General features: G+C 45.1%; 1 protein-coding gene across 1 annotated transcript in view; it reads right to left on the reverse strand.

Annotated features, from left to right (window-relative positions):
* The window catches only part of LOC143767327 (uncharacterized), a 760,398-nt gene that overhangs the window by 362,585 nt on the left and 371,973 nt on the right, over positions 1-25,840 (reverse strand). The window contains 2 exon segments of the mRNA XM_077255569.1: positions 4,427-4,524; positions 4,608-4,731. Of these exon segments, the coding sequence (XP_077111684.1) occupies positions 4,427-4,524; positions 4,608-4,731 (222 nt within the window).

Below are 25,840 nucleotides of genomic sequence, written 5' to 3' on the forward strand. Positions count from 1 at the left end.
CAGAACGAGTAATGGTTAAAGGATCTGGGAATGTTTAGTTGGCAAAAAAGTGAAAAAGGAGGGATCATCCAGTCTATTCAGCGCTCCCAGGTAACATGCACCAAGCAACGATATTGCAAATCTTGGAAAATTTATTCAGAATAAAACAACGCGTTTCGGCTACACATTTGTTAAAAATAGCCTTCCTCGGGTATTTTAACAAATGTATAGCTGAAACGCGTTGTTTTATTGTAAATAAATTTTCCAAGATTTGCAATATTGTTGCTTGGTGGCATGTTACCTGGGAGCGCTGAATAGACTGGATGATCCCTCCTTTTTCTCTTCACTTCACGGTCTCCTGGCTGAGAGATCCGTTGTATCCAGACTGTTGCTGCATACGAGGGAAACTAGGCATCTTGTTCGGACCTAATAGGTCGATATGCTATGATACAAGCTACACACAAGGTGAGCATTTTCAACCTACATATTTGAGGTGAACGAAATTATTTACACTTAGATCTGCGCCCCGATCTCTTGTTTCCCTCCACTCTCCCTAGACCCTGTAGCCTTGGGGTCCTGTATACTCTTGATTAGTTTGCAAAAAAGAAGGCTAAGAGGAGACTTAATAGCTGTCTACGAATATCTGAAGGGCTGTCACAGTGTAGAGGGATCATCATTATTCTCATTTGCACATGGAAACGCAAGAAGCAATGGAATAAAACTGACAAGAAGATACAGATTAGATATTAGACAAAACATTGACAGTGAGGGTGATCAATGAATGAAACAGGCTTCCCCAAGAGGTGGCAAGTTCTCCTTCAATGGAAGTCTTCAGAGGCTGGACAGACATCTGTCTGAGATGGTTTAGTGAATCCTGCTTTGAGCAGGGGGTTGGACACGATGACCCTTGAGGTCCCTTCCAACTCTAATATTCTATGACATTTACCACATTCTGAACAGTAAACTAGCTTTTCAGCTAACTAACACAAATTTCTCTTTCAATTAAAATATTTCCCAAATTCTGAACATGAATTCTCACGTGTATTTTATGATGTGTAACAATTCTTAATTTATTACTAACATCTAACATTTCCCACATTAGGAACATGAAAATTGCCTCTCTCCTGTATGAATTGTTTGATGTTTAGCAAGCACATACTTTGTAGCATAACATTTATCACATTCTGAACATGAGAATGGCTTCTCCCCTGTGTGACTTCTCTGATGTCTAATGACAGCAGATTTGCGTGCAAAACATTTCCCACATTCTGAACATGAGAATGGCTTTTCCCCTGTGTGAATTTTTCGATGTCCAAAAAGAGTTGAATTATCTGTAAAACATTTCCCACATTCTGAACATGAAAATATCTTCTCTCCTGTGTGAATTCTCTGATGAGTCACAAGATATGATTTTTCTGTAAAAGATTTACCACATTCTAAGCACGAAAATGGCTTCTCCCCAGTGTGAATTCTCTGATGTGTAACAAGCTTTGTTTTCTGACTAAAACATTTTCCACATTCTGAACACAAAAATAACTTTTCCCCTGTGTGAATTCTTTGATGTTCAAGAAGATGTGTTTTCTCTATAAAAGATTTCCCACATTCTGAACATGAAAATGGCTTTTCCCCTGTGTGGATTCTCTGATGTCTAACCAAACAGGATTTCTCTTTAAAACATTTCCCACATTGGGAACATGAAAATGGCTTCTCCCCTGTGTGAATTTTCAAATGTGCTAGAAGATTTGATTTGTTTGAAAAACATTTCCTACATTGGGAACATGAAAATGGCTTCTCCCCTTTGTGAATTTTCTCGTGCTTAGCAAGATTTGATTGAGCTGTAAAACGTCTCCCACATTCCAAACATGAAAATAACTTCTCCCCTGTGTGAATTCGTTGATGTGTAATAAGATTTGATTTATCTTTAAAGCATTTCCCACATTCTGAACATGAAAATGGCCATTCATCTTTGTGAACTCTCTGATGTCTAACAACACATGATTTGTCTGTAAAACATTTCCCACATTGGGGACAAGGAAATGCCTTATCCCCTGTGTGAATTTTCTCATGTTTAGCAAGATTTGATTTAGCTGTAAAACTTTTCCCACACATTAAACATGAAAATGGTTTCTTTCTTGTGTGAAATCTTTGATGTCCATGATAAATTCTGTTATTTTCATTATTTTTCAATGAATCAGTAGATAGCGCCAGGTCAAAAGTATCAGATGACAGACCATTATGGTGTAGATCTGAAGGTATATCTGGGACAATGGCATGGTCTTCATATGTATCTGGTGTAATATTATGATCATCTGCTTTAAAATCTGAAAAGAATTTCTCTACGCTTCTGGTACAGTTATCTGCCAAAAATGAAGACAATTGTATTATTTTTCAATAAAATTCCTTGAAAGTATCGTAATTTAAAAATTATATATAGCATTTGTATATAAATATATATACAATTTATAGTGACATTTAATTTTCAATTGACTAGGACAGTCGCATCTAAAGCACCATTACCAGAAATTGACTAAGGCTTGCTCCTTGTCTCATATCCTACTTACACATGCAAACTATGTCCGTTGAGGAACAATTAAAGGATGTGGGAAAGTTTAGCTTGTCCCAAAAAAAGGTAAGAGAAGGCATAGCTGTCTACAAATATCTAAAGAGATGTCACAGTGTAGAGGGATCATCATTATTCTCACTTGCACATGGAAACATGAGAAATAATTGAATGAAACAAAGGGAGAAGATACAAATTAGATATTAGAAAAAAAGTTTGACTGTGAGTGTGATCAATGAGTGGAACAGGCTGCCACGAGAGGTGGAGAGTTCTCCGTGAATGGAAGGGTTCAAACAGAGGCTGGACAGACATCTGCCTGGGATGGTTTAGTGAATCCTGCATTGAGCAGGGGGTTGGACACAATGACTCTGGAAGTCCCTTCCAACGCTAACATTCTATGATTCTATGGACTAAAAAGTGTTAAAAACTATGATCAAGCAAGTAATAAAATAATAAAACAAACAATACCTCATCATCCACTGATGCTCCTCTTCCAAGGTTAATCACCAATTGCCTTGTTTCCATTTCTAGCCAAACATTGACATAATTGCACCAGCCACTGACAGAGTAGAATCTGTGACTTCTCTGCATTTAGTGGTCACTACTCACCTGTGTGGTTACCTGTAAGAATCTCCCCTTTACACCACTCATCACCCATCACATATGTCTCTGTAGTATTAATATGGGTCAGATCTTCACCCTGAAACCAATAATGTAAGAGTCACAGAGAGATGGAGAAGTCACATGAAACAATTTAGAAGAAAAGATTGTAAATTAACAGGACGGGCAAAAATAACATGACAGCAGGAGGTCTCCTATATAAATCCAACCTGTCGCCTCCTAATTCTACCCAACAGTGCCCACAACCAGAAAATTATGAGAAGATCCAGACAACATCTAATATCTATGATCAGCTTTATCCGGTCATCTCCACCAAGTATAAAACAAACTGAATGGCCTCTTTCTTACAGAAACCCATCTGGCAGCACTTTGGCATTTAGAACCTCAGCAATTTGTCTTGCCCCACATTCCAGATGAAGGTCCTGACTTGTTCTTAGCAGCACATTCTATCTCCACCTAGAGAGGCCCTATAGGATTAAAATCTGAGGACTCTCAAGACCAGGGAAGCAAAAAAAAATCACTACAATTTTCCTGGAAGCAATCCATGACTGTACAACCATTATGGCATAGAGTGCTGTGTTTCTATCATAGGATCAATAGCAGCCAAGAAGTGATTAACTTGGTTGGTCAAAATGGTTAAGTCCTAATTAATTCTGACCCTTGAGGATAATCCATCGGAAATCTGTATTCATCTGGCCAGGCAATGTTTTCCAGTGCTCAGTGATATAATTTTGTGCTCTTTTGATCAAGCTTTTCCTTTCTATTTAATTTAAATGGCAAATACAATGGAAGATGCCTTTAGCATGATTGTGCATCAATTGTTTCTTTTTTTTTCCCCAGACAAGTTATATACAAACATGTTATCCCATTTCATTACAAACATTTCTTCCTACATAATATTCTCCATACACTACTGACACCTCTGCCCGTGAAAACCTGATGAGGTTTGTAGTTTTGAAATAGACAAGTATGGCTAATCTAGGAACGATGGTCTTGCCATCTTCAAATTCACTCAGATCACTCTACAATTGTTTCACTGTCTACTTAGGATTCACTCTGAAATCTGATCACTTAATTTTATGCTTCACTCGGGGGTCACAGGTTTAATTTCCATACACAGTAGCTCCAATCAGGAGAGCGCCAGAGTCTGCAATAAATTGTCCATTCAGTGTATTATACTGGTGGATAAAACCAGACTGAACACAAGACCTTCACAGCCATCTACACATCATAGGGGAGATCTCATGACACCTTCTCTCCATCTACCTGATAATCCTGAGGAACATTGGGATCTTCTTGTTTACAGTACTGTGGAAGAAAAGGACGGGGACATCTCTCTGGTGTTGTCCTCTCACTGGATAGAACTGGAGGAAACACATACAGGGACTGAGTTCATTCTTTACATACAGATAATTATAGGCCGTGTGTATTCAGTCCTGACTATTACCTGGTGATGTGAGGGGCTGGGGAACCTCCATCATGACGTCCTTGTACAGATCTTTGTGTCCTTCTAAATACTCCCACTCCTCCATGGAGAAATAGACGGTGACATCCTGACACCTTATAGGAACCTGACACATACAATGATACCGTCATCCCCCGATCCCTCCATAGCGTTACTGTATAATGTCCCAGCATTCCCAGCAGTGTCACCTCTCCAGTCAGCAGCTCAATCATCTTGTAGGTGAGTTCTAGGATCTTCTGGGCATTGATATCCTCATGTATCAGGGGGTGACGTGCGGACTCCGTGATTGGGCTGAGGGGTCTTCCCCATCCCTCAGACACAGGGGCCTGACAGTGCTCACTAGAGGTCTTCTTCACTACTGTGTAATCCTGGTTATGGAGAGACACATTAATAAACCTCACTACAGACATTCCCAGAGTCCTCACCTCTCCAGTTCTGTCCATCTGTTATTCCCATAGATAAGAATGATGTAATGTGACAACATCAGAATCTCTCACCTCTCCAGTAAGCCGGAAGAGGATCTCTAGGGTGAGGTGTAATATCCTCTCCGCCATCTTGTCCCTGTCCCTAGCCATCCTTGTAGGGTCACTCAGGAGAATTCTCTTATATAGAAGATCTCCACTGAGAGGATCCGATATTGTAGGGACCTGAATGGGGAGAAGATGACGATGTAACATCATAAAGATCCCATGTAAGAAATCTCCGGAGCTGTTACCGGCTTCACGTGATCACTACATCCAGTCATGGCTCCGTCCTGCCCCCATTATAACGGTTCTCTGAAAAATGGCCACAGGAAAATTGCCCACACGGAAAATTGCCAATTGCAGCATCACAAAGTTTAAGATCTATGATATTTGAGGTGAAAGGTGAGGGATGTTCCCATTATATGTGATCAACTTGTGATTTACAGCTGACCTAGTGCAAAACTGCAAAAATGCTGAAGATCTGTGGTTTGTAGCAGTCTGTCATTATCAGCAATAGAAAGATATAGTCTGCTCTCATCTCACTGGTTCTGCCTTACTTCCCCCACCAGCCCAGAACAGCAGCACATGCAGAATCAGCAGCAGTGTGATCCAGAGGAGCCATCACTGCTATCAGTACTCACAAAAGCATCACTGTATTATATGTGGAGTTACATGGAACTGCAGGTCATATCTAATACATTATCATCTCAGTGGCAGCCCACCAAAAGCAGGGTGCTACTGGCAGAGATAGTTTGTCCTAGAAGCCCAGAAGGCACAAACGTAAGGTGAGATTCTGTCAGAATCTGTCAGAGGAGCCGAAAGTGCCATAGCAGCGCCGCTCTCCCATTGACTTCAAAGGCAGTGAATCTGGCGCCTGCACTTTCTTTCCTCTCCACTTATGACTACCAAGAGTAAGAGTGAACAGATCCTACGAAGTTATGTATAATACACATATACTGCAGGTGCAGGCAGGCATAGGATGAAAGAAAATGCAGAGTGGATATCAATATGGGTCTCTAGGCCCACACACACCACATTGAGAGTGGAATAAGGGTCTCTAGGCCAACACACACCACATTGAGAGTGGAATAAGGGTCTCTAGGCCCACACACACCACAATGAGAGTGGAATAAGGGTCTCTAGGCCCACACACACCACATTGAGAGTGGAATAAGGGTCTCTAGGCTCAGACACACCACACTGAGAGTGGAATAAGGGTCTCTAGGCCCAGACACACCACACCGTGAGTAGAATAAGGGTCTCTAGGCCCATACACACCACAATGAGTGGAATAAGGGTCTCTAGGCCCAGACACACCACACAGAGTTGAATTATTGTTAGCACAGTGGAATGACAACTCCTAAGAACAGAATCCGTACTCTGGGACTAGGGATGAGTGAACCGAACTTGTAGAACCTGGAGAAGTAAACTGGGCCCAGAGACCTTTGTTGAAATCCATTCTGCATTTTCTTTGCTGCCTGTGTTGTGCTGTATTGTATTTCAATGGAGCCCATGGAAGTCAAGGACAATCACCCGGCAGCTTATTTGCAGGTATGCAATGATTGTTTATTAAAGGGAACCTGTCACCCCCCCCGGTCGTTTCAAACTAAAAGAGCCACTTGTGCAGCAGTAATGCTGCATTCTGACAAGGAGGCTCTTTCAGTTCTGGGTGCTGTAACTAGAGAAATAATCAGTTTTATAATTTGTCAGAAATACCTGGTGTTCAGTCAAGTGGGCTGGTGTTTCCCCCCTGCTTCAGACAGCACACAGCTGTCACTCACATCTTCTTGGCGCCGGGTGCCGCCTCCTCCTCACCGCTGTTTTCAGAAGTAGCCGGCGCCTGCCCTCTTTTCCCTGTCTGGTGCAGGCGTAGTGAGCGCTGCCCGTCTGTCCTCATATGCAGCCCAGCTGACTGCGCCTGCGCGGCCGCCCTGCTTGTGATTCCCAGCCCCGCAGTGACTTATGATTTATTCACATTGCGGGGCTGGGATTCACAGGCAGGGCGGCCGCGCAGGCGCAGTCAGCTGGGCTGCATATGAGGAAACACGGGCAGCGCTCACTGCGCCTGCACCAGGCAGGGGAAAAAGAGCATTAACCAGCAAACACCATACTAATAGTAGGTGAAAAAGAGGCATAGGCAAATATAAAAACATATATATTTTATTAGCAACTGATAAAACAAACAAGACAAGGATATTCATGCAAGACTGATTGCAGGCAAAGCAGGACAGTATAACAGCATACTAATGAGTAATTAAAGCCGTACAAAACGCACCAACTATATCAAGAAGAGCCTAGTGCAGTTGAAATAAATTACCATATATATTAAATCAGCCAATTGAAAAATAAACATACACAATTTAATGCCCTCTGCTCAAATTACTACAAGAAAAGATTTCTATATAAAGCTCCCCAAAGAAAAAAATTTACCTATCCTTAATGGGGGCCCAAAATCTCAAAAATAGTTCTCCTGAGCAGCATAACACTATTAGAAAGTGTCTAGTGCATATAAGGTAAAATGCTATGTCATATCATTATTTCTAATGGCAAGTAACAACCATTACTCTTAACTAGATCCTAAACGGCATATCACTTACAAAAGTATGCTTTCCGGCCTGCGTGCTCCTCAGTCACCCCGACAGCGCCGTTTCGCCTCTGTGGCTTCCTCAAAATAGGGGCTGGGATTCACAGGCAGGGCGGCCGCGCAGACGCTGTCAGCTGGGCTGCATATGAGGAAAGACGGGCAGCGCTCACTGCGCCTGCACCAGGCAGGGGAAAAGAGCGCAGGCGCCGGCTACTTTTGAAAACAGCGGTGAGGAGGAGGCGGCACCCGGCGCCAAGAAGATGTGAGTGACAGCTGTGTGCTGTCTGAAGCAGGGGGGAAACGCTGGCCTCCTTGACGGAGGACCAGGTATTTCAGACAAATTATAAAACTGATTATTTCTCTAGTTACAGCAGCCAGAACTAAAAGAGCCACCTTGTCAGAATGCAGCATTACTGCTGCACAAGGTGGCTCTTTCAGTTTGAAACGACTGGGGAGGTGACAGTGGCCCTTTAAACTTAAGTTATTGTTGTTATTAGACCTCCTTAATAAACTGTACTTAATAAACTTGTGGGTAGCTTTCTGTGTGGGCAATTTTTGCCGACATTTTTCTGTGCTGCAGAGCATCTCACCTATAATTTTATACTATTCTCTGTCCTGCAGGGCACTCACCTATAACTATATATTATTATTCTTCTGCCCTGCAGAGCATCTCATGTATACCTGCATAGTATCCCCCTGTGCTGCAGAGCATCTCACCTATAATTCTATAGTATTCTCTGTCATGCAGAGCATCTCACCTATAATTATATATTATTATTATTCTTCCTCCCTGCAATGCATCTCACATATACCTGCATAGTAGCCCCCTGTGTTGCAGAGCATTTAACCTATAGATCTGTGCTATTCTCCTGCCCTGTAGAGCATCTCACCTATAATTCTATATTATTCTTCTGCCCTGCAGAGTATCTCACGTATACCTGCATACTATCCCCGTCCTGCGAAGCATTTAACCTATATCTCTTTGCTATTCTCTGTCCTGTAGAGCATCTCACCCATAATTCTATACTATTCTCTGTCCTGCAGAGCATCTCACCCATAATTCTATACTATTCTCTGTCCTGCAGAGCATCTCACCTACAATTCTGTATTATCCTTCTGCATCTCAAGTATACCTGCATACTATCCCCCTGTCCTGCAGAGTATTTAACCTATAGATCTTTGCTATTCTCTGTCCTGCAGAGCATTTAAAGAGAACCTGTCACCTGAATTTGGCGGGACCAGTTTTAAGTCATATGGGCAGGGTTTTCGGGTGTTTGATTCACCCTTTCCTTACCCGCTGGCTGCATGCTGGCCGCAATATTGGATTGAAGTTCATTCTCTGTCCTCCGGAGTACACGCCTGCGCAAGGCAATATTGCCAGCATACAGCCAGCGGGTAAGGAAAGGGTGAATCAAACACCCGAAAACCCTGCCCATATGACCAAAAAATGGTCCCGCCAAATTCAGGTGACAGGTTCCCTTTAACCTATAATTCAGTCTGTGGGCAATTTTCTGTGGGCATTTTTCGCCTTCAATTTTTGGGGTGACATGTTCCCTTTAACTCCATCACTTCTGAGCCTGTGATAAATCTCTGTATGTGACTATAATGGGACTGTGTGTTATAATGGGTGACTGGAAAATTGCCCGCACGGAAATTTGCCAATTGCAGCATCACAAAGTTTCAGATCTATGATAAGAGGTGCAATTGGCAATTTTCCGTGCGGGCAATTTTCCAGTCACCCATTATAACACACAGTCCCATTATAGTCACATACAGAGATTTATCACAGGCTCAGAACTGATGGAGTTAAAGGGAACCTGTCACCCCCAAAAATTGAAGATGAGCTAAGCCCACCGGAATCAGGGGCTTATCTACAGCATTCTGTAATGCTGTAGATAAGCCCCCGATATAACCTGAAAGAAGAGATAAAGAGGATAGATTATACTCACCCAGGGGCGGTCCCGCTGCGGTCCGGGGCCTCCCATCTTCTTACGATGATGTCCTCTTCTTGTCTTCATGCTGCGACTCCGGCTGCCCTGTTGAGGGCAGAGCAATGTACTGCAGTGCGCAGGGGCCAGGAAAGGTCAGAGAGGCCCGGCCCCTGCGCACTGCAGCACTTTGCTCTGCCCTCAACAGGGCAGCCGGAGTCGCAGCATGAAGCCCAGAAGAGGACGTCATCATATGAAGATGGGAGGCCCCGGACCACGACACCCATCGGACCGGACCGCCCCTGGGTGAGTATAATCTAACCTCTTTTTCTCATCTTTCAGGTTATATCAGGGGCTTATCTACAGCATTACAGAATGCTGTAGATAAGACCCTGATGCCGGTGGGCTTAGCTCATCTACGATTTTGGGGGTGACAGGTTCCCTTTAATGTCCCCTGCCCCCAGTATAACACACAGTCGCATTATACAGGAAAGATATATATCTGCACCGTGTTAGCCAGTAGATATAAAAATATTTAGAATTGAGAGTCCTCAGTGGTTGATACCTTTTAATGGCTAACTGAAAAGATGGTAACAAATTGCAAACTTTGGAGACTACTCCGGTCTGTTCATCTGGCATAGACTAATACAAAATCTGATGAATCACATATCTCTTCAGATTTTGTATTAGTCTATGCCAGATGAAGAGACGTATGTAGTCTCGAAAGCTTGCAATTTGTTACCATCTTTTCAGTTAGCCATTAAAAGGTATCAACCACTGAGGACTCTCAATTCTAAATATTTTTCTAGTCCCATTATAGTCAAATACAGGGATTTATCACAGGCTCAGCACTGAGGGGGTTAATGTCCCCTGCGCCCAGTAATGGGGAATCTCCAGCACCTACCTCCACCTGCAGAGCCGCACACCACATATATGGCTGTTCTGTGCGCACAGGACCTGTGATGAGGTCACAGGAGGGGAGGAGTCAGGGGTCACATGATCAGGGCCTCAGTGTACACAGGACTCTGCTGTGCTGGTTGTCATGGTGCTGGATGAGGGGAAGTTTCTGTGTGGGGTCAGGAGGGGTTTACAGTGTGGATGTAGCAGAGCCGTGTGTGTACGACGTGTACTGTGCGGAGCCACGTGTGTCCGAGGTGTGCGGAACCTTGTCGTGTGTGTTCGAGGTGTACGGAGCCGAGCCGTGTGTGTATGAGGTGTACGGAGCGGAGCCGTGCATGTACGAGGTGTACGGAGCGGAGCCATGCATGTATGAGGTGTACGTAGCGAGTCATGTGTGTAGAAGGTGTATGGAGCGGAGCCGTGGGTGTACAGAGTAGAGCCATGGGTGTAAATTGTGTATGGAGCAGAGCCATGTGTATGACGTGTACGGAGCCGTGCTGGTACGAGATGTACGGAGCAGAGCCGGGTGTACAAGGTGTACGGAGTGGAACTGTGTGTACGGAGCGGAGCCGTGTATGTACGGAGCAAAGCAGCGTGTGTAAGACATGTATGTAGCGGCGCCGTGGGTGTATGAGGCATACGGAGGGAAACCGTGTGTGTACGGAGCGGAGCCGTGTGTTTACGACCTGTATGTAGCGAAGCAATGTGTGTACGAGGTGTATGGAGCGGAGCCGTGTCTGTACAATGTGTATGTAGCAGAGACGGGTGTGTACAACATGTATGTAGCAGAGACGGGTGTGTGCGACGCGCATGTAGCAGAGACAGGTGTGTTGTGAACTCTATTTTTCACAAGCGGTACTGTGTAGTGTTGTCTTTCTGCAGGTTGGCAGCATCAGCTGGTTCGTTATCCTTGGTTGGTTTCCTATTTAGCTCACCTGGATACTCAGTTCCTTGCCTGCTCTCAATGTATTCAGTGCTCTTCAGATTCCTCGTGACTACCTTGCTCCCAGTCTCTCCAAGACAAGCTAAGTTTTTGTTTGTTTATTTTTTTGATTATCAGCATTCATTATGTTTCTTGTCCAGCTTGCTAAAATGTGATTTTCTCGCTTGCTGGTTGCTCTAGGGGACTGAGTTTCTCCCCCCACACCGTTAGTTGGTGCGGGGGTTCTTGAAATCTCAGTGTGGATATTTTGTAAGGGTTTTTTACTGACCGCATAGATTCCCTTTTCTATTTTCTGCTATCTAGTATTAGTGGGCCTCATTTGCTGAATCTGCTTTCACCCCTGTGTATGTGCCTTCCTCTTACCTCACCGTTATTATTTGTTGGGGGCTTCTATATCTTTGGGGATTATTTCTCTGGAGGCAAGTGAGGTCTTTCTTTCTCTCTAGGGGTAGTTAGTTCCTCAGGCTGGCTCGAGACGTCTAGGATTTTAGACACGTTCACCGGCTACCTTTAGTGTGTTGGATAGGTTCAGATTTGCGGTCAGTCCAGTTTGCCACCTCTCTAGAGCTTGTCCTATGTTTTGTTACTTAGCTGGAGTATTTTGTGATCCTCAACCACTAAGGATCATAACAGTAGAGCAGGCCAAAAAGTGTTTAATGCATCGCAGAAGTGGGATAAAAAGAAGACCTGAGTACATTTTTTTTTTTTCCTCCCGCTTTTCCTTTGCTGCAGTCTGTTTAGCTTCTTTCATCCCCTTGAACTCTGGGTGGTTTTGAGCTCAGCTGCAGACATGAATGTTCAGACTCTGGCTTCTAGTGTGGATCATCTTGCTGCACGGGTGCAAAGTATTCAGGATTTTGTTATTCATAGCCCTATGTCTGAACCAAAAATACCCATCCCTGAGTTGTTTTCTGGAGATAGATCTAGGTTCTAAATTTTAAGAATAATTGTAAGTTATTTCTATCTCTGAGACCTCGTTCCTCTGGTGATTCCGCTCAGCAAGTTAAAATTGTTATCTCCTTGTTACGTGGCGACCCTCAAGATTGGGCTTTCTCTCTGGCGCCAGGAGATCCTGCATTGCTTAATGTAGATGCATTTTTTCTGGCTCTTGGACTGCTTTATGAGGAGCCTAATCTTGAGAATCAGGCAGAAAAAGCGTTGCTGGCTATCTCTCAAGGTCAGGATGAAGCAGAGGTGTATTGTCAAAAATTTCGGAAATGGTCGGTGCTTACTCAATGGAATGAGTGTGCCCTGGCTGCAAATTTCAGAGAAGGTCTTTCTGAGGCCGTTAAGAATGTTATGGTGGGGTTTCCCACCCCTACAAGTCTGAGTGATTCTATGGCTTTAGCCATTCAGGTTGATCGGCGTTTGTGGGAGCGCAAATCTGCTCATCCTTTGGCGGTATTTTCTGAACAGAGACCTGAGTCTATGCAATGTGACCGAACTCTGACCAGAATTGAGCGACAAAGTCATAGACGTCAAAATGGGTTGTGCTTTTACTGTGGTGATTCTACTCATGTTATCTCAGCATGCTCTAAACGCTTAAAAAAAAATCGCTAAACCTGTCACCATTGGTACTATGCAGCCTAAATTTATTTTGTCTGTTACTTTGATTTGTTCTTTGTCGTCCTACCCGGTTATGGCTTTTGTGGATTCGGGTGCTGCCCTGAATCTGATGGATTTGTCGTTTGCCAGGCGCTGTGGTTTTGTCCTGGAGCCTTTGGAATTTCCCATTCCTCTGAGGGGAATTGATGCTACGCCATTGGCTGAGAATAAGCCTCAGTATTGGACGCAAATGACCATGTGCATGACTCCCGTACATCAGGAGGTGACTCGCTTTCTTGTTCTGCATAATTTGCATGATGTTGTCGTTTTGGGTCTGCCATGGCTGCAGGCTCATAATCCAGTTTTAGATTGGAAAGCTATGTCTGTGTCAAGTTGGGGTTGTCAGGGAATTCATGGCGATGCTCCGTTGGTGTCTATTGCTTCTTCCACTCCTTCTGAGGTCCCTGAGTTTTTGTCTGACTACCAGGATGTATTTGATGAGCCCAGGTCCAGTGCCCTGCCCCCTCATAGGGATTGTGACTGTGCTATAAATTTAATTCCTGGTAGTAAATTCCCTAAGGGACGACTTTTTAATCTGTCTATACCAGAGCATGCCGCGTTGCGGAGTTATATAAAGGAGTCTTTGGAGAAGGGACATATTCGCCCATCCTCTTCCCCTCTTGGTGCAGGATTTTTTTTTGTGGCCAAGAAGGACGGTTCTTTGAGACCTTGTATAGATTATCGTCTTCTGAATAAAATCACAGTCAAATTTCAGTATCCTTTACCACTATTGTCTGATTTGTTTGCTCGGATTAAGGGTGCCAGTTGGTTCACCAAGATAGATCTCCGTGGTGCGTATAACCTTGTGCGCATTAAGCAGGGAGATGAATGGAAAACAGCATTTAATACGCCTGAAGGCCATTTTGAGTACTTGGTGATGCCTTTTGGACTCTCTAATGCTCCTTCTGTGTTTCAGTCCTTCATGCATGACATCTTCCGAGAATATCTGGATAAATTTATGATTGTTTATCTGGATGACATTTTGGTATTTTCTGATGATTGGGAGTCCCATGTGAAGCAGGTCAGGATGGTGTTTCAGGTCCTGCGTGCTAATGCTTTATTTGTGAAGGGATCAAAATGCCTCTTTGGAGTACAGAAGGGCTCCTTTTTGGGTTTTATTTTTTCTCCTTCTACTGTGGAGATGGACCCAGTCAAGGTCCAGGCTATTCATGACTGGACTCAGCCCACATCTGTTAAGAGTCGTCAGAAGTTCTTGGGTTTTGATAATTTTTACCGTCGTTTCATCGCTAATTTTTCTGGCGTGGTTAAACCTTTGACGGATTTGACCAAGAAGGGTTCTGATGTTACTAATTGGTCTCCTGCGGCCGTGGAGGCCTTTCGGGAGCTGAAGCACCGGTTTTCTTCAGCTCCAGTCTTATGTCAGCCAGATGTCTCTCTCCCCTTCCAGGTCGAGGTTGATGCTTCTGAGATTGGAGCAGGGGCTGTTTTGTCGCAGAGAAGCTCTTATGGCTCTGCGATGAAGCCATGTGCTTTCTTTTCAAGAAAGTTTTCGCCTGCCGAGCGGAATTATGATGTTGGTAATCGGGAGTTGTTGGCTATGAAGTGGGCATTTGAGGAGTGGCGACATTGGCTCGAAGGAGCTAAACATCGCGTGGTGGTCTTGACTGATCACAAAAATCTGATTTACCTTGAATCTGCCAAGCGCCTGAATCCTAGACAGGCTCGTTGGTCGTTGTTTTTCTCCCGTTTCAACTTCGTGGTCTCATACCTGCCTGGTTCGAAGAACGTGAAAGCTGATGCACTTTCTAGGAGTTTTGTGCCTGACTCTCCGGGAGTTTCTGAGCCGGCTGGTATTCTCAGAGAGGGAGTGATTTTGTCTGCCATTTGCCCAGATTTGCGATGAGTGCTGCAGAAATTTCAGGCGGATAGACCTGACCGTTGTCCACCAGAGAGACTGTTTGTCCCGGAGAGATGGACCAGCAGAGTTATTTCCGAGGTTCATTCTTCGGTGTTGGCGGGTCATCCTGGGATTTTTGGTACCAGAGATTTGGTGGCTAGGTCCTTCTGGTGGCCTTCCTTGTCGCGGGATGTGCGTTCCTTTGTGCAGTCTTGTGGGATTTGTGCTCGGGCTAAGCCTTGCTGTTCTCGTGCCAGCAGTTTGCTTTTGCCTTTGCCTATTCCGAAAAGGCCTTGGACGCACATTTCCATGGATTTTATTTCGGATCTTCCAGTATCTCAGAAAATGTCTGTCATCTGGGTGGTGTGTGATCGTTTTTCCAAGATGGTCCATTTGGTGCCCTTGCCTAAGTTGCCTTCTTCCTCCGATTTGGTTCCTCTATTTTTTCAGAATGTGGTTCGCTTCCACGGCATTCCTGAAAATATTGTGTCTGATAGAGGATCCCAGTTTGTATCCAGGTTTTGGCGGACTTTTTGTGCTAAGATGGGCATTGATTTGTCTTTTTCGTCGGCCTTCCATCCTCAGACTAATGGCCAAACCGAGAGAACTAATCAGACGTTGGAAACTTATTTGAGATGTTTTGTTTCTGCTGATCAGGATGATTGGGTGACTTTTTTGCCATTGGCCGAGTTTGCCCTTAATAATCGGGCTAGTTCTGCTACTTTGGTTTCGCCTTTTTTCTGCAATTCTGGTTTCCATCCTCGTTTTTCCTCGGGTCAGGTTGAGCCTTCTGACTGTCCTGGGGTGGATTCTGTGGTGGATAGGTTGCAGCAGATTTGGAACCATGTGGTGGACAATTTGAGGTTGTCACAGGAGAAGGCTCAGCGCTTTGCCAACCGCCGCCGCGGTGTGGGTCCCCGACTTCGTGTTGGCGATTTGGTGTGGCTGTCTTCTCGGTATGTTCCTATGAAGGTCTCCTCTCCTAAATTCAAGCCTCGCTTCATCGGTCCTTATAAGATCTTGGAAATCCTTAACCCGGTGTCTTTTCGTTTGGATCTCCCAGCATCGTTTGCCATTCATAATGTGTTCCATAGGTCTTTGTTGCGGAGGTATGTGGTACCTGCGGTTCCTTCTGTTGAGCCTCCTGCTCCGGTGCTGGTCGAGGGCGAATTGGAGTATGTGGTGGAGAAGATTTTGGATTCTCGTATCTCTAGACGGAGGCTTCAGTATTTGGTTAAGTGGAAGGGCTATGGTCAGGAGGATAATTCCTGGGTTGTCGCCTCTGATGTTCATGCCTTCCACACGGCTCATCCTGATCGCCCTGGGGGTCTTGATGAGGGTTCGGTGACCCCTCCTCAAGGGGGGGGGGGTACTGTTGTGAACTCTATTTTTTGGCTCCCTCTAGTGGTCACAAGCGGTAATGTGTAGTGTTGTCTTTCTGCAGGTTGGCAGCATCAGCTGGTTCGTTATCCTTGGTTGGTTTCCTATTTAGCTCACCTGGATACTCAGTTCCTTGCCTGCTCTCAATGTATTCAGTGCTCTTCAGATTCCTTGTGACTTCCTTGCTCCCAGTCTCTCCAAGACAAGCTAAGTTTTTGTTTATTTTTTTGATTATCAGCATTCATTATGTTTCTTGTCCAGCTTGCTAAAATGTGATTTTCTCGCTTGCTGGTTGCTCTAGGGGACTGAGTTTCTCCCCCCACACCGTTAGTTGGTGCGGGGGTTCTTGAAATCTCAGTGTGGATATTTTGTAAGGGTTTTTTACTGACCGCACAGACCCCTTTTCTATTTTCTGCTATCTAGTATTAGTGGGCCTCATTTGCTGAATCTGCTTTCACCCCTGTGTATGTGCCTTCCTCTTACCTCACCGTTATTATTTGTTGGGGGCTTCTATATCTTTGGGGAATATTTCTCTGGAGGCAAGTGAGGTCTTTCTTTCTCTCTAGGGGTAGTTAGATCCTCAGGCTGGCTCGAGACGTCTAGGATTTTAGACACGTTCACCGGCTACCTTTAGTGTGTTGGATAGGTTCAGATTTGCGGTCAGTCCAGTTTGCCACCTCTCTAGAGCTTGTCCTATGTTTTGTTACTTAGTTGGAGTATTTTGTGATTCTCAACCACTAAGGATCATAACACAGGTGTGTGCGACGCGTATGTAGCAGAGACGGGTGTGTGCGACGCGTATGTAGCAGAGACGGGTGTGTGCGATGCGTATGTAGCAGAGACAGGTGTGTGCGACGCGTATGTAGCAGAGACAGGTGTGTGCGATGCTTATGTAGCAGAGACGGGTGTGTGTGACGCGTATGTAGCAGAGACGGGTGTGTACGACATGTTTGTAGCAGAGACGGGTGTGTATGTCGTGTATGTCTGTAGCAGAGACGGGTGTGTATGTGTGTGTTGTGAATTCTGCTTTTGGGTTCCCTCCGGTGGTGGTAGGTGGTAATGCAGTTGTCCCTGGGTTTCAGTCCTGGTCAGGTGTGACTGCTGATTGCAGTTCTGACTGGGGAATTTAGGTGTGCAGGATTCATTAGTCCTTGCCAGTTGTCAATTGTTGTTGGGAGGTGTTTGACCTCTGCCTGGTTCCTCCTGTCTTTCTGCCAAATCAGCAAAGATAAGTGTCTGGTTTTGTTTCTGTGGCACACATGCTGTGTGCTTCATAATTCAGTGCTATTCTTTTGTGTTTTCTTGTCCAGCTTAGATTGTGTCAGTATTTTCTCAGTCTTGTTGGATTCTCTGGAGTGGCAGATATACATTCCATGTCTTTAGTTAGATTGTGGAACTTTTTGTATTATCTGTTGTGGATATTTTTGGAAGGGTTTTTAATACTGACCGCTTAGAATTCTGTCCTATCTTTCCCTATTTAGCTAGAGTGGCCTCTTTTGCTGAATCCTGTTTTCTGCCTGCATGTGTCTTTTCTTCTCCTACTCAGTCAATATTCGTGGGGGGCTGCCTATCCTTTGGGGTTCTGCTCTGAGGCAAGGTAGTATTCCTATTTCTATCTATAGGGGTATTTAGTCCTCCGGCTGTGTCGAGGTATCTAGGGTTGGTCAGGCACACCCCACGGCTACTTCTAGTTGCGGTGTTAGTTCAGGATTTGCAGTCAGTACAGTTTCCACCTACTCCAGAGAAAGTTTCATGCGGCTCCAAGGTCACCGGATCATAACAGTACAACTGGCCCATAATGAGTTGCATCTCAGAAGAAGGGAAGAAAGGTGTTGAGCCATTTTTTTTTCTGCAGCCTGCTTTGTCTTTTCTTCCCTCTTTATCTATGGGTGGCTGAGGAGTCTTGTGCTAGCATGGATGTTCAGGAATTAGCTTCCCGTGTAGACCAGCTTGCTGCTAGGGTACAGGGTATTTCTGATTATATTGTTCAGACTCCTGTTTTAGAGCCGAAGATTCCTACTCTTGATTTGTTTTTTGGTGACAGGTCCAAATTTTTGAGTTTTAAAAACAATTGTAAACTGTTTTTTGCTCTGAGACCTCGATCCTCCGGTGATTCCATTCAGCAGGTTAAAATCGTCATCTCCCTGCTGCGTGGCGATCCACAGGATTGGGCATTTTCCCTGGAATCTGGGAATCCTGCTTTGCTTAATGTAGACTCCTTTTTTCAGGCTTTAGGATTATTATATGATGAACCGAATTCTGTGGATCAAGCGGAGAAGTGTTGTGAAATTGGATTCTGGGCTCCCCCGGTGGCCACTTGTGGAATTGAACTTGTGTGCATCATCCCCTCTGTTCACCTGCTCCTATCAGGATGTGGGAGTCGCTATATAACCTTGCTCCTCTGTCAGTTTCATGCCGGTCAACAATGTAATCAGAAGCCTTCTGTGCTTGTTCCTGCTACTAGACAACCCCCAGCTAAGTTGGACTTTTGTCCTTGTGTGTTTTTGCATTTTGTTCCTGTTCACAGCTGCTGTTTCGTTACTGTGTCTGGAAAGCTCTTGTGATCGGAAATTGCCACTCTGGTGTTATGAGTTAATGCTAGAGTCTTAAAGTAATTTCTGGATGGTGTTTTGATAGGGTTTTCTGCTGACCATGAAAGTGCCCTTTCTGTCTTCCTGCTATCTAGTAAGCGGACCTCGATTTTGCTAAACCTATTTTCATACTACGTTTGTCATTTCATCTAAAATCACCGCCAATATATGTGGGGGCCTCTGTCTGCCTTTTGGGAAAATTTCTCTAGAGGTGAGCCAGGACTGTCTTTTCCTCTGCTAGGATTAGGTAGTTCTCCGGCTGGCGCTGGGCATCTAGGGATAAAAAAACGTAGGCATGCTACCCGGCCACTTCTAGTTGTGCGGCAGGTTTAGTTCATGGTCAGTATAGTTTCCATCTTCCAAGAGCTAGTTCTCATATATGCTGGGCTATGTTCTCTCGCCATTGAGAATCATGACAGTTTGACCGGCCACAAAAAAGGGTTAAATTACTGGCTGAGAAAGGAGAGAAAAAAGAAGTCTGCTACAATTTTTTTTTTTTTTCCTCTAGTTCTGAGTGTGCTCTTAATTGAATCACTTGCTAGTCTGCCTATACTGCAGCCTTCCTCTCTTTCTCTCCTTCTAATCCTTGAATGGCTCTGTGTTCACCTGTTTCAAATGGATCTTCAGAGTGTAGCTACAGGTTTGAATAATCTCGCCACAAAGGTACAAAATTTGCAAGATTTTGTTGTTCATGCACCTATGTCTGAGCCTAGAATTCCTTTGCCTGAGTTCTTCTCGGGGAATAGATCTCACTTTCAAAATTTTAAAAATAATTGCAAATTGTTTTTGTCCCTGAGGTCTCGCTCTGCCGGAGACCCTGCACAGCAGGTCAGGATTGTAATTTCCTTGCTCCGGGGCGACCCTCAAGACTGGGCTTTTGCATTGGCACCAGGGGATCCTGCGTTGCTCAATGTGGATGCGTTTTTTCTGGCCTTGGGGTTGCTTTATGAGGAACCTCATTTAGAGCTTCAGGCGGAAAAGGCCTTGATGTCCTTGTCTCAGGGGCAAGATGAAGCTGAAATATACTGCCAAAAATTCCGCAAATGGTCTGTGCTTACTCAGTGGAATGAGTGCGCCCTGGCGGCGATTTTCAGAGAAGGTCTCTCTGATGCCATTAAGGATGTTATGGTGGGGTTCCCTGTGCCTGCAAGTCTGAATGAGTCCATGACGATGGCTATTCATATCGATAGGCGTCTGCGGGAGCGCAAACCTGTGCACCATTTGGCGGTGTCTACTGAGAAAACGCCAGAAAATATGCAATGTGATAGAATTCTGTCCAGAAGCGAGCGGCAGAATTTTAGACGAAAAAATGGGTTGTGCTTCTATTGTGGTGATTCAACTCATGTTATATCAGCATGCTTTAAGCGTACTAAGAAGCCTGACAAGTCTGTTTCAATTAGCACTTTACAGTCTAAGTTTATTCTATCTGTGACCCTGATTTGTTCTTTGTCATATATTACCGCGGACGCCTATGTCGACTCTGGCGCTGCTTTGAGTCTTATGGATTGGTCCTTTGCCAAACGCTGTGGGTATGATTTGGAGCCATTGGAGGCTCCGATACCTCTGAAAGGGATTGACTCCACCCCATTGGCTAGTAATAAACCACAATACTGGACACAAGTGACTATGCGTGTTAATCCGGATCACCAGGAGGTTATTCGCTTTCTGGTGCTGTATAATCTACATGATGTTTTGGTGCTGGGATTGCCATGGCTGCAATCTCATAACCCAGTCCTCGACTGGAGAGCTATGTCTGTGTTAAGCTGGGGATGTAAAGGAACTCATGGGGACGTACCTTTGGTTTCCATTTCATCATCTATTCCCTCTGAGATTCCTGAATTCTTGTCTGACTTTCGTGACGTTTTTGAAGAACCCAAGGTTGGTTCACTACCTCCGCACCGGGAGTGCGATTGTGCCATAGACTTGATCCCGGGTAGTGAATACCCTAAGGGGCGTTTATTTAATCTGTCTGTGCCTGAACACGCTGCTATGCGAGAATATATAAAGGAGTCCTTGGAAAAGGGACATATTCGTCCTTCGTCATCTCCCTTAGGAGCCGGTTTTTTCTTTGTGTCTAAGAAAGACGGCTCTTTGAGGCCGTGTATTGATTATCGACTTTTGAATAAAATCACGGTTAAATATCAATATCCGTTACCACTGCTTACTGATTTGTTTGCTCGTATAAAGGGGGCCAAGTGGTTCTCTAAGATTGATCTCCGTGGGGCGTATAATTTGGTGCGAATCAAGCAGGGGGATGAGTGGAAAACCGCATTTAATACGCCCGAGGGCCATTTTGAGTATTTAGTGATGCCTTTTGGTCTTTCAAATGCCCCTTCAGTCTTCCAGTCCTTTATGCATGACATTTTCCGCGATTATTTGGATAAATTTATGATTGTGTATCTGGATGATATTCTGATTTTTTCGGATGACTGGGACTCTCATGTCCAGCAGGTCAGGAGGGTTTTTCAGGTTTTGCGGTCTAATTCCTTGTGTGTGAAGGGTTCTAAGTGTGTTTTTGGGGTTCAGAAGATTTCCTTCTTGGGATACATTTTTTCCCCCTCTTCCATCGAGATGGATCCTGTCAAGGTTCAGGCTATTGGTGATTGGACGCAACCCTCTTCTCTTAAGAGTCTTCAGAAATTTTTGGGCTTTGCTAACTTTTATCGTCGATTTATTGCTGGTTTTTCTGATGTTGTAAAACCATTGACTGATTTGACTAAGAAGGGTGCTGATGTTGCTGATTGGTCCCCTGATGCTGTGGAGGCCTTTCGGGAGCTCAAGCGCCGCTTTTCTTCCGCCCCAGTGTTGCGTCAGCCTGATGTTGCTCTTCCTTTTCAGGTTGAGGTCGACGCTTCTGAAATCGGAGCTGGGGCGGTGTTGTCGCAGAGAAGTTCCGACTGCTCCGTGATGAGACCTTGTGCTTTTTTTTCCCGTAAATTTTCGCCCGCCGAGCGGAATTATGATATTGGGAATCGGGAGCTTTTGGCCATGAAGTGGGCTTTTGAGGAGTGGCGTCACTGGCTTGAGGGGGCCAGACATCAGGTGGTGGTATTGACTGACCACAAAAATTTAATTTACCTTGAGTCTGCCAGGCGCCTGAATCCTAGACAGGCGCGCTGGTCGTTGTTTTTCTCTCGGTTTAATTTTGTGGTGTCGTACCTACCGGGTTCTAAGAATGTTAAGGCGGATGCCCTTTCTAGGAGTTTTGAGCCTGACTCCCCTGGTAATTCTGAGCCCACAGGTATCCTTAAAGATGGAGTGATATTGTCTGCCGTTTCTCCAGACCTGCGGCGGGCCTTGCAGGAGTTTCAGGCGGATAGACCTGATCGTTGCCCACCTGGTAGACTGTTTGTTCCTGATGATTGGACCAGTAGAGTCATCTCTGAGGTTCATTCTTCTGCGTTGGCAGGTCATCCTGGAATCTTTGGTACCAGGGATTTGGTGGCAAGGTCCTTCTGGTGGCCTTCCCTGTCACGAGATGTGCGAGGCTTTGTGCAGTCTTGTGACGTTTGTGCTCGGGCCAAGCCTTGTTGCTCTCGGGCTAGTGGATTGTTGTTACCCTTGCCTATCCCGAAGAGGCCTTGGACGCACATCTCGATGGATTTTATTTCGGATCTGCCTGTTTCTCAGAAGATGTCTGTCATCTGGGTGGTGTGTGACCGTTTCTCTGAGATGGTCCATCTGGTTCCCTTGCCTAAGTTGCCTTCTTCTTCCGAGTTGGTTCCTCTGTTTTTTCAAAATGTTGTTCGTTTGCATGGTATTCCGGAGAATATCGTTTCTGACAGAGGGACCCAATTCGTGTCTAGATTTTGGCGGGCATTCTGTGCTAGGATGGGCATAGATTTGTCTTTTTCGTCTGCTTTCCATCCTCAGACTAATGGCCAGACCGAGCGGACCAATCAGACCTTGGAGACATATTTGAGGTGTTTTGTGTCTGCGGATCAGGATGATTGGGTTGCTTTTTTGCCTTTGGCGGAGTTCGCCCTCAATAATCGGGCCAGCTCTGCCACCTTGGTGTCCCCGTTTTTCTGTAATTCGGGGTTTCATCCTCGATTTTCCTCCGGTCAAGTGGAATCTTCGGATTGTCCTGGAGTGGATGCTGTGGTGGAGAGGTTGCATCAGATTTGGGGGCAGGTGGTGGACAATTTGAAGTTGTCCCAGGAGAAGACTCAGCTTTTTGCCAACCGCCGTCGTCGTGTTGGTCCTCGGCTTTGTGTTGGGGACTTGGTGTGGTTGTCTTCTCGTTTTGTCCCTATGAGGGTTTCTTCTCCTAAATTTAAGCCTCGGTTCATCGGCCCGTACAAGATATTGGAGATTCTTAACCCTGTGTCCTTCCGTTTGGACCTCCCTGCATCCTTTTCGATTCATAATGTTTTTCATCGGTCATTGTTGCGCAGGTATGAGGTACCGGCTGTGCCTTCCGTTGAGCCTCCTGCTCCGGTGTTGGTTGAGGGTGAGTTGGAGTACGTTGTGGAAAAGATCTTAGACTCTCGTGTTTCCAGACGGAAACTCCAGTATCTGGTCAAATGGAAGGGATACGGTCAGGAGGATAATTCTTGGGTCACTGCCTCTGATGTTCATGCCTCCGATCTTGTACGTGCCTTTCATAGGGCTCATCCTGATCGCCCTGGTGGTTCTGGTGAGGGTTCGGTGCCCCCTCCTTGAGGGGGGGGGTACTGTTGTGAAATTGGATTCTGGGCTCCCCCGGTGGCCACTTGTGGAATTGAACTTGTGTGCATCATCCCCTCTGTTCACCTGCTCCTATCAGGATGTGGGAGTCGCTATATAACCTTGCTCCTCTGTCAGTTTCATGCCGGTCAACAATGTAATCAGAAGCCTTCTGTGCTTGTTCCTGCTACTAGACAACCCCCAGCTAAGTTGGACTTTTGTCCTTGTGTGTTTTTGCATTTTGTTCCTGTTCACAGCTGCTGTTTCGTTACTGTGTCTGGAAAGCTCTTGTGATCGGAAATTGCCACTCTGGTGTTATGAGTTAATGCTAGAGTCTTAAAGTAATTTCTGGATGGTGTTTTGATAGGGTTTTCTGCTGACCATGAAAGTGCCCTTTCTGTCTTCCTGCTATCTAGTAAGCGGACCTCGATTTTGCTAAACCTATTTTCATACTACGTTTGTCATTTCATCTAAAATCACCGCCAATATATGTGGGGGCCTCTGTCTGCCTTTTGGGAAAATTTCTCTAGAGGTGAGCCAGGACTGTCTTTTCCTCTGCTAGGATTAGGTAGTTCTCCGGCTGGCGCTGGGCATCTAGGGATAAAAAAACGTAGGCATGCTACCCGGCCACTTCTAGTTGTGCGGCAGGTTTAGTTCATGGTCAGTATAGTTTCCATCTTCCAAGAGCTAGTTCTCATATATGCTGGGCTATGTTCTCTCGCCATTGAGAATCATGACAGAGAAGACCTTGTTGGCCCTGTCTCAGGGTCAAGAGGTGGCAGGATTGTATTGTCAGAAATTTAGAAAATGGTCTGTGTTGACTAAATGGAATGATGATGCTTTGGCGGCAATTTTCAGAAAGGGTCTTTCTGAATCCGTTAAAGATGTTATGGTGGGGTTTCCCACGCCTTCCAGTCTGAGTGATTCCATGTCTCTGGCCATTCAGATTGATCGGCGCTTGCGGGAGCGTAGAATGGTGTGTGCTGTGGCGTAGTCCTCAGAGCAAATTCCTGAGCCAATGCAGTGTGATAGGATTTTGTCTAGAATGGAACGACAAGGATTCAGACGTCAGAATAGGTTGTGTTATTATTGTGGCGACGCTTCTCATGTCATTTCAGTCTGTCCTAAGCGGACAAAAAGGATCGCTAGTTCATTTACCATCAGTACTGTACAACCTAAATTTTTGTTATCGGTGTCCTTGATCTGCTCATTGTCATCATTTTCTGTCATGGCGTTTGTGGATTCAGGTGCCGCCTTGAACTTAATGGATTTTGAGTTTGCCAGGCGTTGTGGTTTTCCCTTGCAGCCTTTTCAGAACCCTATTCCTTTAAGGGGGATTGATGCTACACCTTTGGCAAAAAATAAGCCTCAGTTTTGGACACAGGTGACCATGCACATGGCTCCAGCTCATCAGGAAGATTGTCGATTTCTGGTGTTGCATAATTTGCATGATGTTATCGTGCTGGGTTTTCCGTGGTTGCAGGTACATAATCCTGTGTTGGATTGGAAGTCTATGTCTGTGACTAGTTGGGGTTGTCAGGGGGTTCATAATGATGTTCCTTTGATGTCAATCTCCTCTTCTTCCTCTTCTGAAGTTCCAGAGTTTTTGTCTGATTTTCAGGATGTATTCGATGAGCCCAAGTCCAGTTCCCTTCCACCGCACAGGGACTGTGATTGTGCGATTGACTTGATTCCAGGCAGTAAGTTTCCTAAGGGTCGACTTTTCAACCTGTCTGTGCCTGAACATACCGCTATGCGGAGTTATGTTAAGGAGTCTTTGGAGAAAGGGCATATTCGGCCATCTTCTTCACCGTTGGGAGCGGGATTTTTTTTTGTTGCTAAGAAGGATGGCTCCTTGAGACCTTGTATTGATTATCGCCTCTTGAATAAGATCACGGTCAAGTTTCAATACCCTTTACCTTTGCTTTCTGATTTGTTTGCTAGGATTAAGGGGGCTAGTTGGTTTACGAAGATTGACCTTCGGGGGGCATATAATCTTGTTCGTATTAAGCAGGGTGACGAATGGAAAACTGCGTTTAATACGCCCGAAGGCCATTTTGAATATCTTGTGATGCCATTCGGGCTCACTAATGCTCCATCTGTTTTTCAATCCTTCATGCATGATATCTTCCGGACTTATATTGATAAATTCTTGCTTGTATATTTGGACGATATTTTGATTTTTTCCGATGATTGGGAGTCTCATGTGGAACAGGTAAGGATGGTATTTCAGATCCTTCGTGACAATGCTTTGTTTGTGAAGGGGTCTAAGTGCCTCTTTGGGGTGCAGAAGG

This window comes from Ranitomeya variabilis, chromosome 4 (assembly GCF_051348905.1).
Source record: "Ranitomeya variabilis isolate aRanVar5 chromosome 4, aRanVar5.hap1, whole genome shotgun sequence".
NCBI lineage: Eukaryota > Metazoa > Chordata > Amphibia > Anura > Dendrobatidae > Ranitomeya > Ranitomeya variabilis.